The following is a 23423-nucleotide window of genomic DNA, read 5'->3' on the forward strand; positions in this document are numbered from 1 at the left end:
GCTTCTGCAATTGGAAACGAGGATTCATGAGGTGGAGAACTCCCCAAATGTAGGGCATGTTTAGCAGCCAAAAAGGATGGCAGATGTCCCCTTCTGTTCTTGGTGAGCCCAGCCACCCACATCTCCGCGGCTCTTCCTCCACATGCTGTGCTCTCCCACCTCTGAGACCTCTGACCACAGCCTGCTTACCTGTCCCCCTGCAGGTCCTCAGAGCCACCTCCAGACTCCTCCTTGCAATGGATCTCACTTCACTCACACCAGGGGTCCCGGCTACACTTCGCCATCTGCTCTGTCTGCTGGCAAAAATGACCTTGAGTATTTCTTCCATATGTAGGTTTTTGTCCATGGTTCCAGGCTCATAACTCCCACAGCTCTGTTTAGAGCCTTTGGTTATGATGTTGGCTGTGTTAGGCTTCAGGAGCAGGCCTCGGGAAACAGAATCTCTCTGGCTTTGTCCTGTCCTCCTTTCACCTGCCCAAGGCTGGACTCTAATCTTCCTCCACCTTTGTGATTGTGTGACCCTAATTCCAGAGAGGGTCCTGCCTCATACGCTGGGGGAAGGAATGCTGTAGGCATGAATCTTCCATAAAAACCCAAGAGGCCTGGTTCAGAGAGCTTCTGCATAGCTGACCACGTGGAGGCTCCTGGAATGTGGTATGCCCAGGGAGGGCACAGAGCCTCCACACCCATTCCCACTATTTCTGCCCTATGCATCTCTTCATCTGCATCCTTTGCAATATCCTTCGTAATAAACCAGTAAACATAAGTAAGTGTTTCTCTGAATTCTGTGAGCTGCTGCTCCAGCAAATTAATCAAACCCAAAGAAGAGGTTGTGGGAACCCCAGCTTGAAGCCAGTTGGTCGGAAGTTCTGGAGGCCCAGACTTGTGCCTGGTATCTGAGGTGGCAGGACGGGCCTGTTGGGGACTGAGCCCTCAACCTGTGGGCTCTGACTCTGTCTCCAGGTAGGTAGTATTGGAAGTGGATTGGAGGACACCCCACTGTGTCTGCTGCAGAGCTGATTGCTCACTGGGTGGTGGGGAGAACTGCCCACCCTGCCACCACATTTGGTCACAGAAGTCTGCTCTGTGTTGATTGCTGTTGTGTGAGAGCAGGGGAGAAATCCATTTGAGTTTTTTCTAAACTAGGCTGTGTGTTTTCTGAGGGTGGATTTAGACTGCCTTGGGCCCATGGCCTGTTCTCAGTAGCTGAGACCTGAAAAAGTTGGAGAATCACTTTGTGCTGTGGAAGGACCATAAAACAGGCACTTAGGTGCTGCCGGACAATGGGGCATTATACCTTCAAAATGTGAATTTCTAGCAAGTCCGCTTCCAGGAATTCATCCCAGGGAATATCTATGGTGTGTACAGAGCAATTCCGTGCCAAAGATGGATACAGAGGGTATCCCAATCTGCCTGTGTGACGACATGAGGCCACAGAGGCAGGCCTCTTTCCTTTCCCTTCTCCCAGATCTGCCCAGGCCAGTGCCCCACCCAGATGGCATGGACTCTGCCCTCTGCCTGGGGCCCTTTCACTCACCCAAGCCCTGGCATTTGCCTATGCAAAGCCCTGAGCAGAGAAGGGAGGTGGCTAGAGGGAGGGCAGCGTGCACTGGGAAACTCGCTCAGGCTAAGGTTTACAGTGGGGTGGTGTCCAGAACCTCCTACTGACCCTGATTCCAAATGAGGCCCCCTTGGGTGAGGGAAATTGTCCCTTGCCTTATGGTTTAAATGTGGAAGAAAGGTCAGCTGGGAGTGGAGGACAAAGAATAGACCCAGTAGAACCAATTCTGGGTGAGGATTTGTTCTTCTTGTTTTTTCCGTTTTTCCCTTTGTACCAAATGGGCCCCCTGTGAAGCCACCCCAATGACTCTTCTTGGTTTCTTGGATGCCCTTTTGCCTGCAGGTCCCAGGAATTGTCTGGTCTTCCTCTCCATCCCTGGGTGTCTCTCCAGTGCCCCCAGCCTGGTGGCCTCCAAAGATGCAAGTACATGGGCTTATTTCTCCTTTGCACCAACAACCAGGATGCCACCGAAGTAATAAGCACCAGAAAGCTCCAGGGCCTTAGAAGTCCTCGTGTCATCATTCATGATTGGGCTCTGTGTTTCCTCATTCCCTGACTTAAACAGTCAGACACCAGGCCCCGGCCCTCATTTTTATCGCGACAGAGTTCCAAAGTTCACTCAGGTAACAGAGCCCCTGGAAGTCATAAGCTCCTTGAGGAAGGTCACAATTAGCACTGCTAATTCCATCGTAGGAAAGGAGGGTCCAGACCCAATCCTGGTGAGGTACAGAATGCTTAGCTTTTAGGGCACAGGCTCTGAGGCAGGCAGAGCTCAGGTTGAATCCCATTTCCAACACTTGCTAATTGCATGACCTCAGGAAAGCTATTCAACTTCTCAGAGCCTCAGTGTTATGACTGAATTGTGTTCCCTTAAAATTCATATGCTAAAATCCTAACCCCCCATGTGACTATTTAGAGATAGGGTCTTTAGGGAGGTCATTAAAAATAAATAAGGTCATGGGGGTGGGGCCCTAATCTGAGAGTGTGGGTGCCTTCATAAGAAGAAGAGTTACCAGAACCGCCTCTCTCTGCGCGTGCACAGACAAGAGGTCATGTGAGGACAGAGAGAAAGCAGCTGTTTACAAGCCAAGAAGAGAGGCCGCATCACAAACCAATCCTTATGGCACCTTGATCTTGGACTTCTAGCTCCAGAACAGTGAGAAAATGATATTTCTGTTGCTTAAGCCACATAGTTTGTGGGTTTTGGTTATGGCAGCCCGAGCTGACTAATACACTCAGTTTCCTCATTTGAAAAGCAGGGATAAAACCAGTACTTGCAGCATGACGTTACTGTGAGAATCCAATGAGGAAACACACGTAATGCCTGCCTGCTTCGTTTTCCTATGGCATCTTCAATGCCTGGAACAGTCTCTGGCAGACAGTGGATGTTCAATAAATACCCACTGAATGGATAAATGCATCCATCAAAAAATGAAGCTGTCACACTAAATATGAGAGCCTCTTTCTAAGCGCCTCCCTCACCTTCATTTCCTTAATCATTGGTTACCACTCACCAGCAAACGACAACAGCAGTAAAGCGTTTAAGAAAAGTGTCTGCAAGGCCAGCCTGCTGTTTTTAATTGGATCTGCCTAATAACGTAATGTTGTCTATGAGTTGAGAAAGGTGACACTTATCAGAGAGCTGAAGGAAGCCTGAGAACACTGGTCCAGCTTAACTTTTCCTCTTGTTGGGCAGAGGGGCTGGAGACCACAGACGGGGGAGGCCTGCCTTGGGGAGGCTCAGAGACCTGGGGTTGGGCTCTGGGAGTGTCCTGGATGAAGTTGGTCTGGGGTTGGAGGCCACAGCAGATCTACCTTCCTGGTGTTTAGGAGATGCAAATGATGGGAACAATGGAGCCCTTGTCCCCAGGCCATTTGTGGCAGATCCTGGGCTCCAGGGAGGCAAAGCTTCTCTGCCTCTGCCATGGTAAGATGTGGTCCCAGGACGGGACAGCCCCAGGTACACAAACCTGCCCACCCGGGAGGCCCAGGACTCCGCCACGGAGAGGCATCCCGGCTGCACTGACCCCTCTACTCTCCACCCTGGCTCTTTCCAGGACAAGCGCAGTGGGAGCAGGCCCCGGTGAGTACTGGGGCTCCTCTCTCCCCTGCCTTCCCGTCTTGTCTCTCTCTACCCCTCCTCTCCTGGGCACAGCCATCCCAGGAGCTGTGCTGACTCTGCCTGGCTCCTCTCTGCCCAGGGAGACCATTCACACGCCTCCACTTCCTGTCAGCACTAGGGCTCCCTGGCTCCTGGCTTTCCCAGGGCACCAACTCATGCAGTTATGCGCCCACTGGCACCAGCTCTGCCCCCAGCCGCCTCCTCTGCTGCCCTGCTCCCAGGGCCTCTGTCAGTCACATTGTCATGGATGTGAATGTCCCACAACACAGTGTCTGTCTCATACAAACTCGAGGGCCCCTTGGGCAGAGTTGACTAGAATGTGCTTGCAGGCTGTGGCCACCGCTCCCACCCCCCAGATGTGTAGGTAAGTGACACAATGGGTCAGGGGGGCCCAACAGACTGGGATCCCTTGCAAGTCAGGTCCCCCCAGAGTGACTCTGCACACCTCCTGCCTCCCAGAGCCCAGCACTGCTGAGTCACAGGGGCCTAGCTCTCCCATCTGTCTTGGCCAGAATCAAGGGTGCGGGGGACAGGGGATGGGCATTGGTGGAAGGGCCCCTTGTTTCCAAACTGCCTACCTCAGTGGCCCTGCGACAGCATTGGAAATACCTGTGATGAGTGGTTTCTTTGAGTTGAAGCACTGAAGCTGTCCAGGGTGGGTGGTTTATTATACTGGGGAAAGGTGGGCAGGGAGGAGGTGAGGCCAGCCTGTCTGTCCAGACTCCCCAGGTTGGAGAGAAGATGCTCCCAGCCCTTCCTTTCTGCCTGCCCCAGGGACTTGGAGACACAAGGTGAGTCTGGCTACTGAGGTTGGGGTGGGGGAGGCAGCTGCTAGAGCCTGCCCTGAACACCCTCTCCCCTCCATTCCTGCTGTGCATCCCTTCCTCCAGGCCCAGGAGGAGGACGAGGAGGAGAATAAGTACGAGCTGCCGCCCTGTGAAGCTCTGCCCCTCAGTCTAGCCCCTGCCCACCTTCCTGGCACTGAGGAGGACTCCTTGTACCTGGGTGAGGGCTGGGAGGTGGGAGGCAGGGAGACCAGGTGCTTGGGTAGGGCAGGAGGGTCCCCACAAGACAAGAGGGCATAGGCCTTGCCTCTCCTCCCCTCCCCGCACTGAGGCAGCAAGGGAGGCCTCAGCTGGCAGTCACCAGGGCCTCTTGGTTAGGCAGGGAGAGAGAGAGATGAAGGAACTGAGGGAGGGAGGAGGGGAGGGACGAAGAAGAGTGGGAAGGGAAGAGGAGGAGTGGTGTAACCAGGGCAACAGCGGGGGCCTGGCATTCCCCTTCTGAGATCCCAACACTTCTTCAGGCCAAGGGCGGGGGTGCTGGGAGAGCCCCGGCTGCCGCTGGCATCCCACTCCCACTGCTCAGCTCCTCGGCCAGGTGGGGGCAGGGAAATTGCCCGCCTCCAGTTGCCATGGAGACTGGGCTGTCAGGAAGCCAATGAACAAGGGGAGTGAGGGAAGGAGGAGGAAATGGAGGCTGGTGTTGGGGGGGGGGCGGGAGGAAAATGGGAACCTACCTGGGAGGAACCCACCAACTCACAACACATGCGGTCTTTTCCAGATCACTCTGGCCCCCTGGGTCCGTCAAAGCCATCGCCACCCCTGCCTCAGCCCAGCATGGTGAGAGGCCTCCCCAGAAGTCCCTCCTTCCCCACTCGCCCCACCCCAGGCTGCCATTTCCCAGTGAGTGAATCTTAGAGGCATCTCATTTGCAAGATTCCCCCACATTTGCATTCAAGAGGCCCCTGAAAAATCAGATGCCAGATGCATGAGAAGCCAGAGCCTTGCCGCTGTCAGTCACTCCTCCAGCTCGCCTGACCTGGTCCTTCCACCCTCCCCTTCAGCTTCCCCCACAGTGCCCTTCTCATCTGTCTGAGGGGGAAGGGAGGGGCTCAGCTGCCCTTCCCTTGGATTCCGGTACCTGAGGACCCCTCCCCATCTCTAGAGTGAAGAAATCCCTTCCTCAGCTGCCAGTCACTGCCAGCTCCCATTCTCACCTTTATCCCAGTGGGACTTTATGGATTTTGAAAGCTACCACCTTTATCATACATTTCACTGGAATTTTTGTAAAAAGCAGGGAGTGATTCACAACAAAGAAAGAGCCACAGGGTAGAAGCAAAGAGAAGAGTCATCCCTTTTGTACATTTTTTAAAGCTACACAGATACAAGTGGTCCCATCCCATCCTATCCTGCCCCATCCTTGCCCTCCTGGAAGGAAACTGGTGCCTCAGTTTCCTTCCCTCATCCGCCCTCACGGGCCCCACAGTGCCCACAGCTGACGGGAGCAGTGAGCCTGCTGGTGGCCAGGAAGCAGAGACCTGTCTTCGGGAGGCGAGGTAATGGTGATGTCCTCTCTTTCTGTGGCTCCACCCTGGGACGGGGAGTCCTCCCACCACGGAGTAGAGCTGTGCTTGCCTGACATGGGTCTCATACCCTGCCCTTTCATGGCACTCCCCTGGCTGTGCCCCTTTATACCTACCAATCCTCTAAGGTAGGCAGGCAGGCGGCGGTGTCTCTAATGAAATGAATGAGGAGACTGCGGCCCAGAGATACGAAATGCTGTGCCTAAGATCCCACAGAAGCAGTCTGCTCTTTTTTTTTTTTTTTGGCTCGGCTGCTCGGATTTTTTTTTTTTTTTTTTGAGTCAGAGTCTCACTCTGTTACCCAGACTGCAGTGCAGTGGCACGATCTTGGCTCACTGCAATCTCTGCCTCCCGGGTTCAAGTGATTTCTGGCTAATTTTTGTATTTTTAGTAGAGATGGGATTTCACCATGTTGGCCAGGCTGGCGTCGAACTCCTGACCTCAAGTGATCTGCCTGCCTTGGCCTCCCAAAGTGCTGGGAATTACAGGCATGAGCCACTGTGCCCGGCTGCTATGATTTTTTGAACAGTCCAAAGTCTTTGGAGCCAGGCCTGGCAAGTTTGCTGGGAGGTCAGGACAGGCGACACCATAGGGCTGTGCAGAGAACTACTAGGGGATGAGAAAAGCTTTCTCATGGGGTTTCAAAGCTGGCTCTGAGATGCCCTCCTCAGAGGCGCCCTAAGGAGTCTCTGTTCTTTCAGCCTCAGTCCCACTGAATTCCTTTCTGCTCCCTGCCCTGCGTGACAGGTGGTTCTCTCCTTTTCCTTCCAGAGCAGGGTGCATCGTCCAGAGTGGTGAGCAGCCCTTCCATCTCCTCCTCACTTTCCAGGGTTCTGGTTAGGAAACCGCAGGGGTGGGGTGGGGGGTTAGAGAGGAGAAATATCCCTGAAACCAAGGGAAAAGGCCCAGAGCAGGGCCCCTGCCCCTTGGCCACAGGCCCCTGGCAGGCAATGAGCCAGCTGTCCTGAGGGTGCTGCCCAGGGCTCCTCCTCACAGTCTCCGAGAGCTGGGTCCCGTGGGCACCTCTGAAGGGGAAGGTGCTAGTGGGATGCCCCCTCTTGGACAGAGGAGAAATCGTAATCATTCAAGCTGGCTCCCAGAAGGGATCACCATGTGAGGAGGGAGTGAGGTGCCTGCCACTCTAAATCTAAATCGATGGCTCCTCCCCCAAAACCCCTAGTCCTTAATGGAACCCCAGGACTGGTTAAACCCATGGTCCCACACACCCCTCCCTACCTTAGGTGCTAGGCCCTCCAAAGAAACCTGATGAGGACCTCTACTTGGAATGTGAGCCCGATGCAGGTGAGCCCCTCCCTCAGCTCCAGATCCCTCCTGCCGGAGTCCCTCAGCTGCCTACAGCACAACACTCTCTCCTGGCTCCATCTGCTTCCCTTGCCATGCACACCTCAGGCCCATGCACGCCTCCTTCTACCCCCTGCCCCCGCAGCTGTCCCCTAGAAGCCACCTTTGCCCACCCTCACTCCACCCCAGCTCAATAATCTCCTTCTTCTAGCAGGAAGGAAATCGTCTTTTCCCTCTGTAGCCCCAGTTGGGAGCGCCTCCACTGCTGAGGTGAGGAGGGGCTGGGAGCAGGCTGTAGGGAGGGGTTCCGGGAGCAGAGCCTGAGAGTCCTCCCCCAGGAACCCTCTTGGGCTGAAGGATGCACCACCGTGAGAACACATATTGAACACACATGTGCGGCACCCCGCCGTGCCCCAGACAGGGACACCTCTTTTTTCTGCCTGCGGGGGACTCAGTTGAACAAAGGCGATGGGAATGCAAATAACTGCACCCTGTGTCCTCGGCTCCCCATGCCGGATCGAGTGCCCTGGCACGTCTCTGAGTGGCTGTGTGTATGCACAGGACAGTGACCTGCTGGCTCAGCCTTGGTACTCAGGGAATTGTGACCGCCATGCTGTTGAGAGTGCCCTGCTTCGCTTACAAAAGGTGGGCAGCCACGGACCCTGGGTCTTCTCCGAAACCCCTTCCACTCACAAGCTGTAGCTGGCAGAGCAGTGGGGAGCAGGAGAGCCAGGAGGGTTCTGGCCTCATGATGGCTCAGGGCTGTGGGAGGCCCATTGGAAGATGAGGTTGATGGCTGGGGTCTCCTCCACAGGATGGGGCCTACACCGTGCGCCCCAGCTCAGGGCCTCATGGCTCCCAGCCCTTCACCCTGGCAGTACTTCTCCGAGGCCGGGTCTTCAACATTCCCATCCGGCGGCTGGATGGTGGACACCACTATGCCCTGGGCCGGGAGGGCAGGAACCATGAGGAGGTGGGAGCCGGAGGAGGCAGGGGCCTAAGGAGGGACAGCAGAGCAGTATCCCGGGCCCAGCCAAGAGCATTTGTCTCGGGAAAAACCCTCATTTTGTATCTTTCTGGGGTAGGCAGAAATGACAGAGCCTAGAGCCCTGAACTCCTTCCCAGATGCCTGGCCCTCTGGTGGGGAGGTGCCCCTCCTGCCATGACTCAGTCTGCATAGGGTCGAGGTAGGGGCCTTTGTGCCTTTAATGAACCCAGCTGGGAGGAGGGTGGAGTCCAGGATCTTCAGACTCTCGTCTACTTCCCCCGAGGACTCAACGTTGCACCCAGCATTTGCCAGGATGCAAACTAGAGACACCCATCACACCGCTCCCCACACTGGAGTACCAGGGCAGAGGCATGCCCTGGGGTCAGTTTGATCTAGCCTTGGACATAGGAGTCTGGCCAGCGGCGTGCCCATGGGTGCAGCAGCAGGAAAGTTGTCTGAGGCCTGGAACGGGGCAGCAAAATGGCAGTGGAGCAGCATGGGGCAAGCAGGAAGGAAGATATCTAGAAAAATGTCAAAAGTCCCTTTGCCAGAGTCCCATAGTTGCCTCAGGAAGTTGCTCCCAGCATGAGGCTCATGGGACTCACGGATGCTCTGCCTCCCTGGCCAGCTCTTCTCCTCCGTGGCCACCATGGTCCAGCACTTCATGCGGCACCCTCTGTCCCTTGTGGACAGACACAGTGGCAGCCGGGAACTCACCTGCCTGCTCTTCCCCACCAAGCCTTGAGGCCACAGTGAGGTACACATGGCCTTTGGCCCCAGTTTGCTTCTTGCCCCGCCCAATCTTGGGCTATCTTCCTCTCTCCTTTCCCACCCCTCCTCACCCTAGCCTTTCCCAGTGCCTGCAAGCAGCTTTAATGGGAAAAGGCTGCCTGGAAACCCAGGGAAGGGTCCTGGAGTCCCCACCCCGTGCTCACCTAGAGCCTCACACTGCCTTCTCTGTTGCCTCTCCAAGACTGACACCCTCTTCCCAGCCTCCAGGAATGCAGGTGTCTGCCCAGTTCACTAAGTCCTGGATGAAGGAACCGTGGTGACGTCTCACATCTACTTGGGGGCCTAGGGCACCCTGAGAGGGACTGGCCTGCCTTGTACAAGTTTGCTTTCAATAAATAAGAAAAAATTGTTGAATAAATTATTGAATCTGCTAAAGGAAGCACAGGTGGCCTGCACGAGGGAGGCCCCACGGTTCTCAAGTGTCACAGGGCAGACTAGCCTGGAGTTATGGAGATGCAGGAGCCAGGACCGGGCGGAAAAGGCCAGTCGTTTCTACCCCAGATTGAGGCTTTTACTTTCACATGCTCTGTGTGGTGGAGGCCAGGCCGAGTGGCTGATTTTTGTTTTGATTTGTGGGAGTTGGGGTGGGGAAGGGAGGGAGGCTCAGTGCTGTCTGACACCCTATTAAAGGAGAATGGAGTCCATTACCTACTCCTCCAACACCTACTTAGGTACAGTGCTCCCAGGGGAGTGATGAGCCTGATTTTGGGAGCTTGGTGTTGTCTAGAGGAGGGGAGACAGTGGGCCCCGATCTGATGCTCCAGTCTAGGGTCAAAGCTAGGGAAAGCTGAACAGTGACGCTCAGAGAAGACAGGACGGCGGGCGAGAGCTTGGGGGACGGTGGGAGGTGGAGGGGCGCTCCAGGTCCCCAGGCGGTCAGGCGGAGCTTGGGACAGGGCTCGGGACAGGGTGCGGACCCCGAGGCCCAGGGAGCTCCGGGTGGCCGGCGGCCTGCAGGCGGGCGAGGGCGTCGGGCGCCGCAGGGCAGGCCACGGGGCGGGGGCGTCTCGGGCCCTGGCGTGGCGCCCGGAACACCCCGTGCCGGAAGCTCCATGTGACCGTGACTCCGCAGAACCCGCAAGCGCCGCGAAACAAAGGGCGGCTCTGCGGCTGCCTCGCGCTCAGGCTGGCACCGAGGGACCGGACCCTCATCCCACTCCGCACCCCCGGGCCTGCTGGCCCTGCTTGCCTTGCGACCCTGGGCTCTGGCAGGGCCGGGAGGCGCGGGAACCCCGCTGGGGATGGGGCCGGCGGGCGGGCACTGAGGACACTGAGAGGCAAGCGCGAGGCTGGGGGCGGGGTGCGGGGCGGCAGGGCGTGAACGGTCTCCGTCACTGCCGGCTCCTGCGGATTACTGCCTTGGAACCTTCATTTCTTGCTTGTAATAAGGGGAAGATAATCGTCCCTACGTAATCGTCCTCCGGTTAGGAAGCTTAAGTGAGACATGCCACATAAAGGGATGCCTGCGTAAAGGGGTGCCCGATGGGGGGAAGGAAACACTCACCGAATTCGGGGCAATTAGCTGCCACTGTCAAAATCGCTGGGAAGGCACAGTTATTGGCCAGGGCACCAGGAAAGGGTACGGGCTGGGGCAGCCGGCATAGGGGTGGGGGCGGGTGGACACCGGTGTGTGTGTGTGTGAGGAAGAGACCAGCAGCAGGGGCCTCTAGCAGAAACAGGAGAATAGGAGACCCCAAGACACGCCCTCAGCCTCACTGGCCCCTCCCTGGTTCTCTCCAGACCCTGGCCTCCGTCCTCCACACCTTCCCCAGCCTCATCCCGCAGGCCCGCAGGGGCTGTGGAAGCTAGGGAGCTTGGCACCTTGGGCTGGGACTCAAAGTACAGTCAGCCCCCTAGTATCTCCGCAACAGCTTTACAGGTTCCACTTTCCTAGGGGAGCTCTCCACTCTGTGGCCACAAAGGCCTGGGGGCTTAGGGGCCTGTTATTACTGAGCCCCACAGCCATGAGGCCTTAAGTCAGGGGAGTAGAAGTTACAGCCCAGAGCTCCGGAAGTTAATGGCCCAACAGGGACTCTGATTTTTCCCATCTTAGGGACTAACTTCAAGGAACTAGCTTCCATTCCTCCCCTCCCTGGGGAGAAAGAGAGGAGGAACAGCCAGGCAGTGGGACAGTGTGTAAATGGGGCCCTTGAGGGCAAAAAGGAACATGTTGCCTGCCCAGTGCCTCCTAGGCTTGCAGGCCTGAGCACATGGCCCTTGTCCGGGGAGCCTTCACCACTCCCCCAGCCTGGGCCCAAGTACTTAGGCCATCATCTCTTCACTCCCAGGACAGACCGGCTAGTACTACCCACTACTGTGTATTCAGGGCCTGGAATACAGTAGGTGGCGCATATTTATTGAAAGAGTCATCAAATAGGTCAAGTCTATTCTGGATTCCTCTAAAGCTGATAACATTCTTTTATCAGGGCCTCCTTTGTTAAGAGAAAAGTCCAATCCAGTGCTGTCCAATAGAACTTTCTGTGACGATAGAAATGTTCTATATCTGCATTGTGGAGTACAGTAGCCACCAGCCACTGGGGGATCATCAAGCACTTGGAATGTGGCTAGTGTAACTGAGGAACTGAATTGTTCATTGACGATTTAATTACTTTTAAATAGCCACATATAGCCAGGGATTCCAAGTCTCGTGCCTTCCCAAGTGTGAGGGGCAGTGGGAAAAGCTGGAGAGGTCGGCAGGGGCTAGGTCTGGAGGAGCGTGGGAGGCCTCCATAAGGCACTGGGGAGTCATGGAGGCTCTGAGCAGGGGTGGATGCAGGAGGGATGATGGTATCCTAGGAGCATCTCTCTGGTTGTGTAGTGCTGAATGGGCCAGAGGGGCCGCATAGAGGCCGGGGGAATATTTAAGGGCTGATATTTAAGAATGATATTCTTATCATTCAGGTGAGACATCACTCATTGATTTTTCACCATGCCAGCATCCCTCCAAGTACCCCATCCACATTTCCTCCCACCCAGCAGGCCAGATTCTAGAAAATTCTAGGCAGGGTCACCAACCAGGGGATTAAGTCTTTGAGAAGTGCCGTTTGGAGGCTGGGTGAGGTGGCTTACACCTGTAATCCCAGCCCGCTGAGGCGGGCAGATCACTTGAGGTCAGGAGTTTGAGACCAGCCTGGCCAACGTGATGAAACCCTGTCTCTACTGAAAATACAAAAATTACCTGGGCCTAGTGGGACATGCCTGTAATCCCAGCTACTTGGGAGGCTGAGGCAGGAGAATTGCTTGAACCCGGGGAGGTGGAGGTTGCAGTGAGCTGACATCGCGTCACTGCACTCCAGCCTGAGCGACAGAGCAGGACTCTGTCTCAAAAAAAAAAAAAAAAAAAAAAAAGTGCCTTTTGGTGAAGAAGCCCGTGTATTATATACAGACAATGGGTTACCTGTCTCCAGTGGCCGGGGAGGGTCTGTAGGACATGGGAGCTGAGGGACTCTGCAGCTGAGAAGGGCATGAAAGCCTCAGCAAAACCACACCTGCCAGGGCTCAGAACATGGTCTAAGCAAACTTCTGCTAGGCTTTCAGCTTTTGGTTTCTGAAGAGGCAGCCTGATCTTTGGTGAAAACATGGACAGAAGGACCCAAGTTTCATTCTGGCTCAGCTACTCACTTCCTGCTTAACTTTAGCCTCAGTCTCGCCACTTTTATTTTATGTTTTTGAAACCTAGTATCACTCTGTCACCCAGGCTGGAGTGCAGTGGTACAATCTCTGCTCACTGCAACCTCCACCTCCAGGGTTCAAGCAGTACTCCTGCCTCAGCCTCCTGAGTAGCTGGGATTACAGGTGCCCGCCATCACACCCAGCTAATTTTTGTATTTTTTTTAGTAGAGATGGGTTTCACCATGTTGGCCAGGCTGGTCTTGAATCTCAAGTGATCCACCCACCTTGGCCTCCCAAAGTGCGAGGATTACAGGTGTGACCCACCATGCCCGGCCAGTCTCTCCACTTTTAAAATGGGGTTAATAATACATATGTCTCAGGATTGTTGTGAGGATGAGAAATGATATAAATAACATGTATAGGCTGGGTGCAGTGGCTCACACCTGTAATCCCAGCACTTCATGGGACCACGGTGGAAGGATCACTTGAGCTCAGGAATTCGAGAATAATCTGGCCAAAAAAAAAAAAAAAAATCCATCACTACGAAAAAAATTTAAAAATTAGCTGGGTGTGGTGGTGTGTGCTTGTAGTCTCAGCTACTTGAGTCTTCAAGGTTGAGGCTGCAGTGAGCCGTGATCACGTCACTGCACCCTAGCCTGAGCAACAAAGCAAGACCCTGTCTCAAGAAACAAAACATGGATTTAATATATACTTTGCGGCCATAGAAAAAGAATGAGATCTTGCCCTTTGCAGAGACATGGATGGAGCTGGGGGCCATTATCCTTAGCAAACTAACACAGGACCAGAAGACCAAATACCGCATGTTCTCACCTGTAAGTGGGTGCTAAGTGATGAGAACACATGGATGTGTAGCAAGAAACAACACGCATTGGGGCCTATCGAAGAGGGGAGGGTGGGAGGAGGGAGAAGATCAGGAAAAATAACTAATGGGTACAAGGCTTAGTATCTGGGTGATGAAATAATCTGTACAACAAACCCCTATGACACAAGTTTACCTATGTAGCAAACATGCACATGTACCCCTGCACTTAAAAGTTAAAAAGATCCATATACTGACTGAGTGAGGTGGCTCACGCCTGTAATCCCAACACTTTAGGAAGCCAAGGCGGGACGAGCTCAGGAGATTGAGACCATTCTGGCCAACGTGGTGAAACCCCATCTCTACTAAAAAAAAAAAAAAAATTAGCTGGGCCTGGTGGTGGGCACCTGTAGTCCCAGCTACTCAGGAGGCTGAGGCAGGAGAATCGCTTGAACCCAGGAGGCAGAGGCTGCAGTGAGCCAAGATCACGCCACTGCACTCCAGCCTGGGAGACAGAGCGAGACTCCGTCTCAAAAAAAACAAAAACAAAACAAAACAAAAAACCCTGTATACTTAGCCTAATACAGAGCTTGACATGTAATAGGAGCCATATGATTGGTACCTAATAATAATAATAACTGTGATTTGGCAAAGCTTGGTTCAGGTCACTTTTGTGCCGCATTTTTAAGGACTTAGTCTTTCCCAATATACACACATACTTACGATGCCTTTAGGCGCTGTAGGTACTGTAATAATTATTGTTGTTGTTTTTTAAATTTTTTTTTCAGGGAGCTTTCTGGTAAAAACTGGAAAGCCTGCTAGACGAATTCTAAAAGAGCTGTAACATTAATAATGATTGTTTTGTCTGCCCACCGGGCTTTCCTGTTCCCCTTCTGGTAACACAATCCACTTCCGCCACTATAGATCAGGCATGTGACCTAGGTCTGACTGGGACCAAACACGGCCGTGAAAACCTCTTCACGTTGAGAGAGAGAAGCCAGCCCTCTTTCCAAATCTGAGCTGCAAATGGCCACCTTTCCTGCCATGTGAAAAGAGCAGAAGTGAAGCAAAGACAAAGGAAAAGAGTCTTGGAGACTTTGGGTCCTGCCCCAAAGCCACAGTATTTGCCGTAGTGCCCCTCCCAGTTATGTGAGCTAGAAACGTCCTTTTTGGTTTAAGCTGGTGGGAATATGGCTTCTGATCTTTGTAAAGAAGACTCCAGGCCGGGTGCAGTGGCTCACACCTGTAATCCTAGTGCTTTGGGAGGCCAAGGAGGAAGGATCGCTTGAGCTCAGGAGTTTGAGACCATCTTGGGCAACATAGTGAGACCCCTGTCTCTACAAAAAAATAAAAAGAAAAATATTAGCAGGGGTAGTGATGTGTGCCTGTAGTCCTAATTACTTGGGAGGCTGAGACAAGAGGATTGCTTGAGCCTGGGAGTTCTGGGCTGTAGTGTGCTATGCCATTCTGGTGTCTGAACTTAGTGGCATCAGTATGGTGACCTCCCAAGAGTGGGTGATCACCAGATTGCCTAAGCAGGGGTGAACCTGCCCAGGTAGGAAACAGAGCAGGTTAAAACTCTTGTGCTGATCAATAGTGGGATCCTACCTGGGAACAGCCACTTGCAGTACAGCCTGGGCAACACCGTAAGACCCCATCTCTTAAAAAGAGAAGAAGAGGAAGACTCCTGCCCAGTATAGGCACTCATGTCAGGGAGGTCAGGAGATTCATCTGAAGCACAGAGCAGTTAGTGGTAGAACTGTTAATAGAACTTAGACTTGTCTGGTCATCTCTGAATTTACCATAAACTATACCATACATTCCAGTGTTCACTCACAAATAGTAATTGAGTGCTTACTATGTGCCAGGCACCAAACCAGCATCTCACTTTTTCTCTACACCTGCTGAGGGATTCTCCCTCCCCAGCTTAACTCCCAGTCTCTAGGAACCCTTGAGTCAGGGGACATGAGAAACAGCCTTTCTCTACCAGGATAGGGCCCAGCACACTCACTGTCTTCCCAGAATCAATATTCCCAGAACTCTTAAGTGCTAAGGATGCAAGAGGAGTCAGTCAGCTACCCACCCACCTACCCTCGTACTTACCTGCCTACCTACATTCTGTGGTTCTGCCCAGCATGGAGTAAGTCCTAGCCCTGGCCCAGGGACCCCAGCTAGGCCCCTGCCTGCACACCTCTCTGAGCAACTGTGCTCCTGTTGCCCTCATGTCTGCAGTGATCATTTTGGGGAATACTGAAGTTGTTTTCAAAGTGCTTTTGGGCTGGGCACAGTGGCTCATGCCTGTAATCCCAGCACTTTGGGAGGCTGAGGTGGGCAGATCACTCAAGCTTAGGAGTTCGGGATCTGCCTGGGCAACATAGCGAGACCCTGTCTCTGTAAGTAAATAAAAGTACTTTTGATCTAAATTCTCCTGAGTGTTCCCTTTCTTTACTTTGCAAAGCTGGTTGAAGAGAAAGAGAGGTGGCAGGAGCAGAAGGATGTCAGGACAGTAGTTTCCAAATCTGGTCCTCAGAACACCCATGGACCATGATGATGATCGCCATGTCATCATTGGTGACCAAAAAAAAAAAAAAGAGAGAGAGACAGAGAAAAACACAACCTGTGGCATGAGCATTTTTTTTTTTAAACAGAGTCTTATTCTGTCACCCAGGCTGGAATGCAGTGGCGCAATCTCAGCTCACTGCAACCAGCATGAGCTTTTTCTGTGCAAAACTATTCCATTTAAGGGCCTTCTTTTAAATGGAAGTCAAGTTATTCCTCCTTTCTTGGTGTTAAATTACATTTTCTTGGCTGGGCGTGGTGGCTTACGACTGTGTTCCCAACACTTTGGAAGGCCAAGGCGGGTGGGTCACCTAAGGTCAGGAGTCCAAGACCAGCCTGGCCAACATGATGAAACCCCGTCTCTACTAAAAATACAAAAAATTAGCTGGGCATGGTGGTGGACACCTGTAATCCCAGCCACTCGGGAGGCTGAGGCATGAGAATCGCTTGAACCTGGGAGGCGGAGGTTGCAATGAGCTGAGATTGCGCCACTGCACTCCAGCCTGGGCAACAAGAGCGAAACTCCATCTCAAAATATATGTGTGTGTGTGTGTGTGTGTGTGTGTGTGTGTGTATTCTTTCAAGTCACTTGATTTTGCTGGGCCTCAGTTTCCTCATCTTTAAAATAGGGTGAGATGGGCAGGGTGGTTGGCCTCAAGGATCCCTAAGGGTCTTTCCAACTCCAGTATTCCTATTAGAGGCTGCCTGGGACTATGCCTCTCCCACAGCCTGGGCCGCCTCCCAACTCCCACCCCACTCACCCCAGCACCCGCTCCCCTGTGCCCCCCACCAGCCCTTCTACTTAGCTTCACAAGGTGTGCCCTCCTAAGTGTCCTCTGGGGAGAAGTGCCCCCTCCACCACTCACTCTGGATTCCCAGGAGATACAGTGGATAAAAGGCAAACGTGGGTTTCAGACATTCTAATGTGGATTGACCCAGCTTCCATGCAGCTGGGAAGTTGGAGGGACAGAAGATGGGAGATGAGGAGCAAAAGCACAACAGGCACCAGGGTAGGGGCTGGGTGGGGAAAGAGCATTGAAAGGGAGGTTCTGGCCAAGTCATAATAGCATAGATTCCTTGGACATCTGAGCTGCTGGGCTCCAAGGCTTCCTTGTCCTGGCTCCTCACATTATAGATGAAGAAATTAAGGCCCACGGAGGGGAGAGGTGTTTGTGAATGGAGGGAAACGGGTAACTACATTTTTCCTCTAGCAGCTCCTCAGCTGAGGGAAAGTCCTGCCTGTGGGAAGGAATCAAGGAAGAGATGTTGGGAAACTGAGGCCAGAGCACTATTAGGACTCACCAGGACAAGGGCCCTGGGTTCCCGTGAGCCTGTGTTCCTGCTCCCCCGCCTACTTTCTGTTCCAGCTCCTTCTCCAATCTCCTTTCCTTTGCCTGCAGACCTCAGCTCTGCTCTCAGGACATCCCAGATAGCAGCCCTGATGCTCAGAACAGACTTTTCTCCCCAGTGCACATCCACTTTTGCACCTCAAGAAGATCCAGGGATAAAGAAGGTACCAGGCAATCCCAAACACTGGGGCTGGGTCCCAGGGAGAACAACTGAGCCAGCCGTCTCACCTGCGAACCTCCCGTCACCTTAAGCCCTGAGATGCAATGGCAATCATCCATGGCCACTTTGGAAGCCTCCCTGATGCACTGTTGCCTTGCACCTGCAGCACCTGCAGCTGTTGGTGGGGGCTCATTTTTATATTTAATTTTTTGGAGACGAGGTTTCTCTCGCCCAGACTGGAGTGCAATAGTGCAATCATGACTCACTGCAGCCTTAAACTCCTGGGCTCAACTCCTGGGCTCAAGCAATCCTCCCCCCTCAGCTTCTTGAGTAGAGCTGAGACTACAGGGCACACTACCATTCTGGTTATTTTTTAAATTTTTTGTAGAGACAGAATCTCACTATGTTGTTCAGGTGGGTCTCGAACTTCTTGGCCTCAAGTAATCCTCCTGCCTTGGCCTCCCAAGGTGTTGGGATTACAGGCATGAGCCACTGCTCCCAGCTGGAGGGTCATTTTTAAAGCGGTGATGTCATGACCAGAGAGAAACCAGCCCCCACAGTTCCCAGATTAGCCTGGGAGATGCCCACCAACTTAGGAAGGCTTCCAGCAAACAGGCCTTGGGCAGGCTGGGTGATCTCCCAGGCCCTAGGCTGTGTCTGCCCTTAATTGCACAGAATGTTCACTGCCTGGGAAGCTGGGAGCTGGGACAGCTGGGCGACCTGGAAATGGAGGGGCTGAGGAGCTCTAGGCTGGCCTGCTCCTCCTTGCCACCCTCTTCCTGATAACAACAGACAAGGCTGGGAGGCTCCTGGGAGCCTGCTGCCTAATTCCCAGGGCCTGGCAGCCAGCCCTGCAGCTGATGCAAGACCAGGGGTGGGTGAGCTCAGCTTGTCCCCAGCACCCAGAGCCTCTCGCACCTGGCATGGCCTTGAAAATGCATCTATTCATGCCCCCTCTGCCTCAGCCTCTTAGAGTACAGCTCCATTCCTTCTGAAAGTATAGGGGGGCCACCTAAGGATCTGGAAGGAGGCCTTGCTTGTGGAATGGGGTGGGAATTAGGCAGCAGGTTCCCAGGAGCCTCCTGGCCTTGTCTGTTGCTATCAGGGAGAGGGTGACAAGGAGGAGCAGGGCAGCCTGAAGCTACTTAGCCCCTCCATTTCCAGGTCATTTCTGAGCATCTCTGAGTCAACCCCACACCTCTGCATGGGCAGCCTAAGAGCAGTGTGGGGACTAGAGCCCCACCTCTAGGGACCTCTGCAGTGGAATAGAGGGGCCGGGCTCCCTGCGGGCTCTGCCCCTCAGGGTCTGTCCACACCAGCCCACTTCCTCTTCTGGGAGAGGTCAGACAGCCCCTGGGAAGTCTCCAGACCTTCTTATGCTGTGAGAAGATGGACTTTCCTCCTCTGGTTCTCCCCTTTTACTGGACATCCAGGCCCAACGTAGGAAGGCTGGGGCCTATCACTCTTCAACAGCCCTCAGGTGTCATCAGCTCAGGACCAGGATTCATTCAGCGTCTATTTACTGAGAGCTCTGTCATAAGAATGTGACAAATAATAACTGGACACATATCAAATGCATGCCTCATCTTACAAAGTACTCTTGCAATTAGTGTTTTGAGGGATCCTAATGATGATGCGGTAAAGTAGGGAGGCCTTAGGTGGAGAAGCTGAGGCCCAGGGAGCTGAAGTGGCAGAACCAGGAGTCACACCACAGGGTCTTCCCATATCCTCCTGATACTTTAGTCCTGCCCCATGCACATGCACTGAGCAGGAGGCGGGCTGCCAGCCACATGTTCGACTGTCACAGGACACCAGCTGGGACAGGGAGCAGAGAACAGTATTTCCCATGGGCAGTGGTGGATGTAGGCTGGGAGACCAGGACTTGTGGATTTAGGGTAGTGGCATGCCAGAGCCACACCTGTCTGCGAGGGACTGGAGACAGGCTGAGGAGCAGGGAGGGTACGTGGAGCACTGGCGCTGTGCCTCCTTTTACCGTAGCTGTTTGCTTAGACAATACTCAGCTGTCCTGCTGAGCTCAGGCTGGCACCAGCGGGATTGGGTCTGTTGCCTGGGGATTGAGGCTGGCTACAGGACCGGCTCCTCCAGTTCTGGCCAAGGACCAGTGGCCTTGGCCATTACTGGCCTCCTTGCTGATGCCAGGGTTGAACAAGGCCTTTCCAGTCTGCCCATTGTATCTGGGGCCTGCCCTTTCTCCTCAACCCCGTCTGACCGTCTCTGGGGGCCCCTGCACCCACCTTCATGACTCCTGGCCAACCCTCCCAGCAGCTCTTGCAGCATATGCAACTTCTGCTGCTGGCGAGCTCAGGCAGCTGGACTCATGGGCAGGCGAGAACACGGTGCCCTGCACTGGAGGGCAGGCACAGGCTGTGCCAACTGCACCCACCTCTCCCAGACGTAGGCCTGGCAGGGAGGCCTGTGGTGTAGGCAAGAACTCTCTGGAAAGAGCGATGAGGAGGCCCAGCCTGCTGAGCACTCCAAACCCTTCTTCTACTCTCCTGTCCTTTCACTGAGAGGAGATCTAAAGAATAAAGTTTGGTTGGGTGCGGTGGCTCACGCTTGTAATCCCAGCACTTTAGGAGGCTGAGGCGGGCGGATCACCTGAGGTTGGGAGTTCGAGGCCAGCCTGACCAACATGGAGAAACCTCGTCTCTACTAAAAATACAAAATTAACCAGGCATGGTGGCACTTGCCTGTAATCCCAGCTACTCGGGAGGCTGAGGCAGGAGAATCACTTGAACCCAGGAGGTGGAGGTTGCAGTGAGCTAAGATCGCGCCATTGCCCTCCAGCCTAGGCCACAAGAGCGAAACTCCACCTCAAAAAAAAAAAAAAGGAATAAAGTTTAACTCCTGACTCTGCCCCAACCTGGAACCAATTCCTAGAACCACCTGAATCACTTTTTTCTTTTTCTTTTTTTTTTGAGACAGAGTTTCACTCTGTGCCCAAGCTGGAGTGCAGTGGCATGATCTCAGCTCACTACAGCCTCTGCCTCCCGAGTTCAAGTGATTCTCGTGCCTCAGCCTCCCAAGTAGCTGGGATTATAGGCACCCACCACCACGCTAATTTTTGTATTTTTAGTAGAGACTGGGTTTCACCCTGTTGGCCAGGCTGGTCTAGAACTCCTGACCTCAGGTCATTGGCCCGCCTCGGCCACCCAAAATGCTAGGATTACAGGCATGAGCCACCGCGCCCGGCTCATTTGAATCACTCTTTTTTTCTTTTTTTTTTTTGAGATGGAGTTTCGCTCTAATTGCCCACGCTGGAGTGCAATGGCGCGATCTCGGCTCACCACAACCTCCGCCTCCCCAGTTAAAGCAATTCTTCTGCCTCAGCCTTCTGAGTAGCTGGGATTACGGGCATACACCACCATGCCCAGCAATTTTATATTTTTAGTAGAGACAAGGTTTCTCCACGTTGGTTAGGCTGGTCTCAAACTCCCAGCCTCATGTGATCTGCCAGCCTCGGCCTCCCAAAGTGCTGGGACTACAGGCATGAGCCCCTGCGCCTGACTGAATCACTTTTAAGTTTGATTTCTCTTTATTTGTTACTAGACATTACAATTACATGGTATTACATTTAAAAAGTGCAAAAGAGTATAATACACAAAAAATCAATTCTCCCCCCATGCACCTGTGGCTCACCTGCCCCGTTCTCCAGGGGCAAGCAGTGCTACCAGTCTTTTGTATATCTTTCCAAAGATAAGGCTGCATTAACCACTGAATTTTTTTATTATCTGAACTCACATGGCAAGGTCACAACTCACTTAACTCCTATGCTTGGGATGAGGAAGGACAAACTCCTCTGCTTTGAACATTCCTTGAGAACCAAAAGGAAATGACCAGAGACAGGCTCTTCCCATCACAGGCCCTCACTCCAGTGCTCTCTCCCCTCATATCCCTCCACCTGTTACCCCACTGGACTCCCAAGGCAGAAGCGAAGAACAGATGGTATTGGCCTCCTTGTTTCTTAGGAAACCTGAGGATCTGAGAATTAAGGAGACCCAAGGTCGCAGCTAACAGGGGCACCCTCAGTTTTTCATATCATCGCCCCACTTCCCTATTATCTTCTCTTCCCTTGAGTTCTTAAATATGAGCTTGAGTTCTTAAATATCTCACCAAAACTTGTCTGTGGAGATCTCAAGGACATGGTCAAGGACTCTTCTTCTTGGATCATCTCTTGTGAGCTGGACTCTGAGCTGGGCCCCAGAGCAGCCTCTCAGCAGTGGCTGAGGACGCTGGCTGAATGCAGTGAGAGAGGGAGGGGGTCTGCTGTTCTTCCAGGGGCACCCCGAGGCCCTGCGGTTTCTCCCAGGACACACACACATCCCTGGCCACCAAACCCACTGGCCCACGGACCCTGTGCCTCATGAGTTCCTTTTTGCGCAGCTGGCTCTGTTAATGCCCCTGCTCAGAAGACCAAGGCCGTGGGTTGGCTCCCTTGGGGTGGGGCCTCCCATGGTGAGACATTCTGTTCCTTGGCCATGAACTGAACAGAGGGTTGCACATTATAACAGGATGACAAAAAGAGACTGTCCCTGCATGAAATGGAAAATGCACAGTTCTCTAGCGGAAAGGGTGACTCCTCCTGTGATCCCCTCCTCCTCCCAGTTCCTTCTCACCCCACCTCTACGATCTGTGGGGTTTTTCTGAGATGAGCCCTCATCTGTTATATCTTCACATTCTGTCTTTGACATAAAAGCTAACTTCAATAAAGCAGGGCTTGGCTGGGCGTAGTGGCTCACGCCCGTAATCCCAGCAATTTGGGTGACCAGGGAAGGTGGATCACCTGAGGTCAGGAGTTCGAGACCAGTCTGGCCAACAAGGTGAAACCCCATCTCTACTAAAAATACGGTAACAAAAAAAATTAGCCGGGCATGGTGGTACATGCCTGTAATCCCAGCTACTTGGGAGGCTGAAGCAGGAGAATTGCTTGAACCTGGGAAGCAGAGGTTGCAATGAGCTGAGATCGCACCACTGCACTCCAGCCTGGGCAACAGCCAGACTCCGTCACAAAAAATAAATAAATAAAAATAAAGTAAAGCAGGTCTCTCTCTAAACATCACTGAGTGCCTAGAAGAATCAGGTTCTCAGGAAACAGGATAATAAGCAGGCTTCAGAGGGTATGAGCTGTGGCTGATTAGTAGTGCAACAGGGACAAGAGGAGAGTTTTATTTATTTCAGAGAACAGAAAGTAGCTGCCATGGCTGTTTTGTGAAACCAGGCTCAGTTCTAGGGTGGGTTTGAGGACATCACTGCAGTGAGAGACCCTGAGACGCGACCCATGAGCCAGAGGGGCTCTGACTTGAGAGGATCAGAAGGCCGGGCTGCTGGAGGGAGAAGAACAGGTCAAGTCACGGGGCTGGAATCAGAGAGGGGATTCCTGAGGATGGAGAAGGGTGAGGGGATGGCGAATCTATGGTGTGACAGGCCATGGGTCACAGAGAAGGGATCTGGAGGCTCCATTTGGGTGTTTCTACCACCTGAAAATTTGTGTGCTCACCAAAGAACTCGTCTGTTCTAACACCTGGGACCCTTTCCTGCTTCCTCATTCTGCCCAAGGTGTCACTGTACTGAAGGGCCAGGGTCTCACCTGACACTCACCAGGCTCCTGAGAGACCAAAGCTCTATTGTGGCTGTCAGGCCCCACCTGCCTACCTGGAATTTCATCCATGGTCTCCTGACAAGTGCTGCTCCCCACGGCACCCTCATCGCCTGTTCCCTCCTGATTTCCACTGCGGTGTCTGTGTGAGGCGGAAGAGGATGACTGCTGCATTA

At 53.4% G+C, this 23423-nt stretch overlaps 1 protein-coding gene, 1 long non-coding RNA gene and 1 other non-coding gene across 7 annotated transcripts; 1 reads left to right on the top strand and 2 right to left on the bottom strand.

The window, feature by feature from the left end:
- SH2D6 (SH2 domain containing 6) lies at positions 1-9454 on the top strand. Of its 5 annotated transcripts, none has more exons than XM_038007183.2 (13): positions 1-3488; positions 3619-3644; positions 4013-4047; positions 4404-4688; positions 5247-5305; positions 5952-6021; positions 6820-6842; positions 7290-7350; positions 7562-7620; positions 7912-7995; positions 8165-8323; positions 8967-9095; positions 9331-9454. In XM_038007183.2, the coding sequence occupies exons 1-12, from the start codon at positions 3486-3488 to the stop codon at positions 9081-9083; spliced, it is 981 nt and encodes a 326-aa protein (XP_037863111.2). In that variant the 5' UTR covers positions 1-3485; the 3' UTR covers positions 9084-9095; positions 9331-9454. The 5 variants fall into 5 exon arrangements, with proteins under 5 accessions (XP_037863111.2, XP_072879234.1, XP_072879232.1 ...); XM_073023133.1 differs by having other exon boundaries at positions 4404-4474; positions 4574-4688; positions 8967-9404; XM_073023131.1 differs by having other exon boundaries at positions 1-2717; positions 3392-3488; positions 8967-9404.
- A 3020-nt stretch (positions 9455-12474) lies between these two features.
- On the bottom strand, positions 12475-22030 carry LOC140713356 (uncharacterized). Its single transcript, XR_012095394.1, has 3 exons — positions 21765-22030; positions 19001-19161; positions 12475-14899 (listed from the first exon to the last, which is right to left on the bottom strand). It is a non-coding gene; the product is annotated as an uncharacterized lncRNA (long non-coding RNA).
- Positions 14350-14411, bottom strand: LOC119627413 (U7 small nuclear RNA). Its single transcript, XR_005243607.1, has one exon. It is a non-coding gene; the product is annotated as a U7 small nuclear RNA (small nuclear RNA).
- Positions 22031-23423: the final 1393 nt, after the last annotated feature.

This window comes from Chlorocebus sabaeus, chromosome 14 (assembly GCF_047675955.1).
Source record: "Chlorocebus sabaeus isolate Y175 chromosome 14, mChlSab1.0.hap1, whole genome shotgun sequence".
Lineage (NCBI taxonomy): Eukaryota > Metazoa > Chordata > Mammalia > Primates > Cercopithecidae > Chlorocebus > Chlorocebus sabaeus.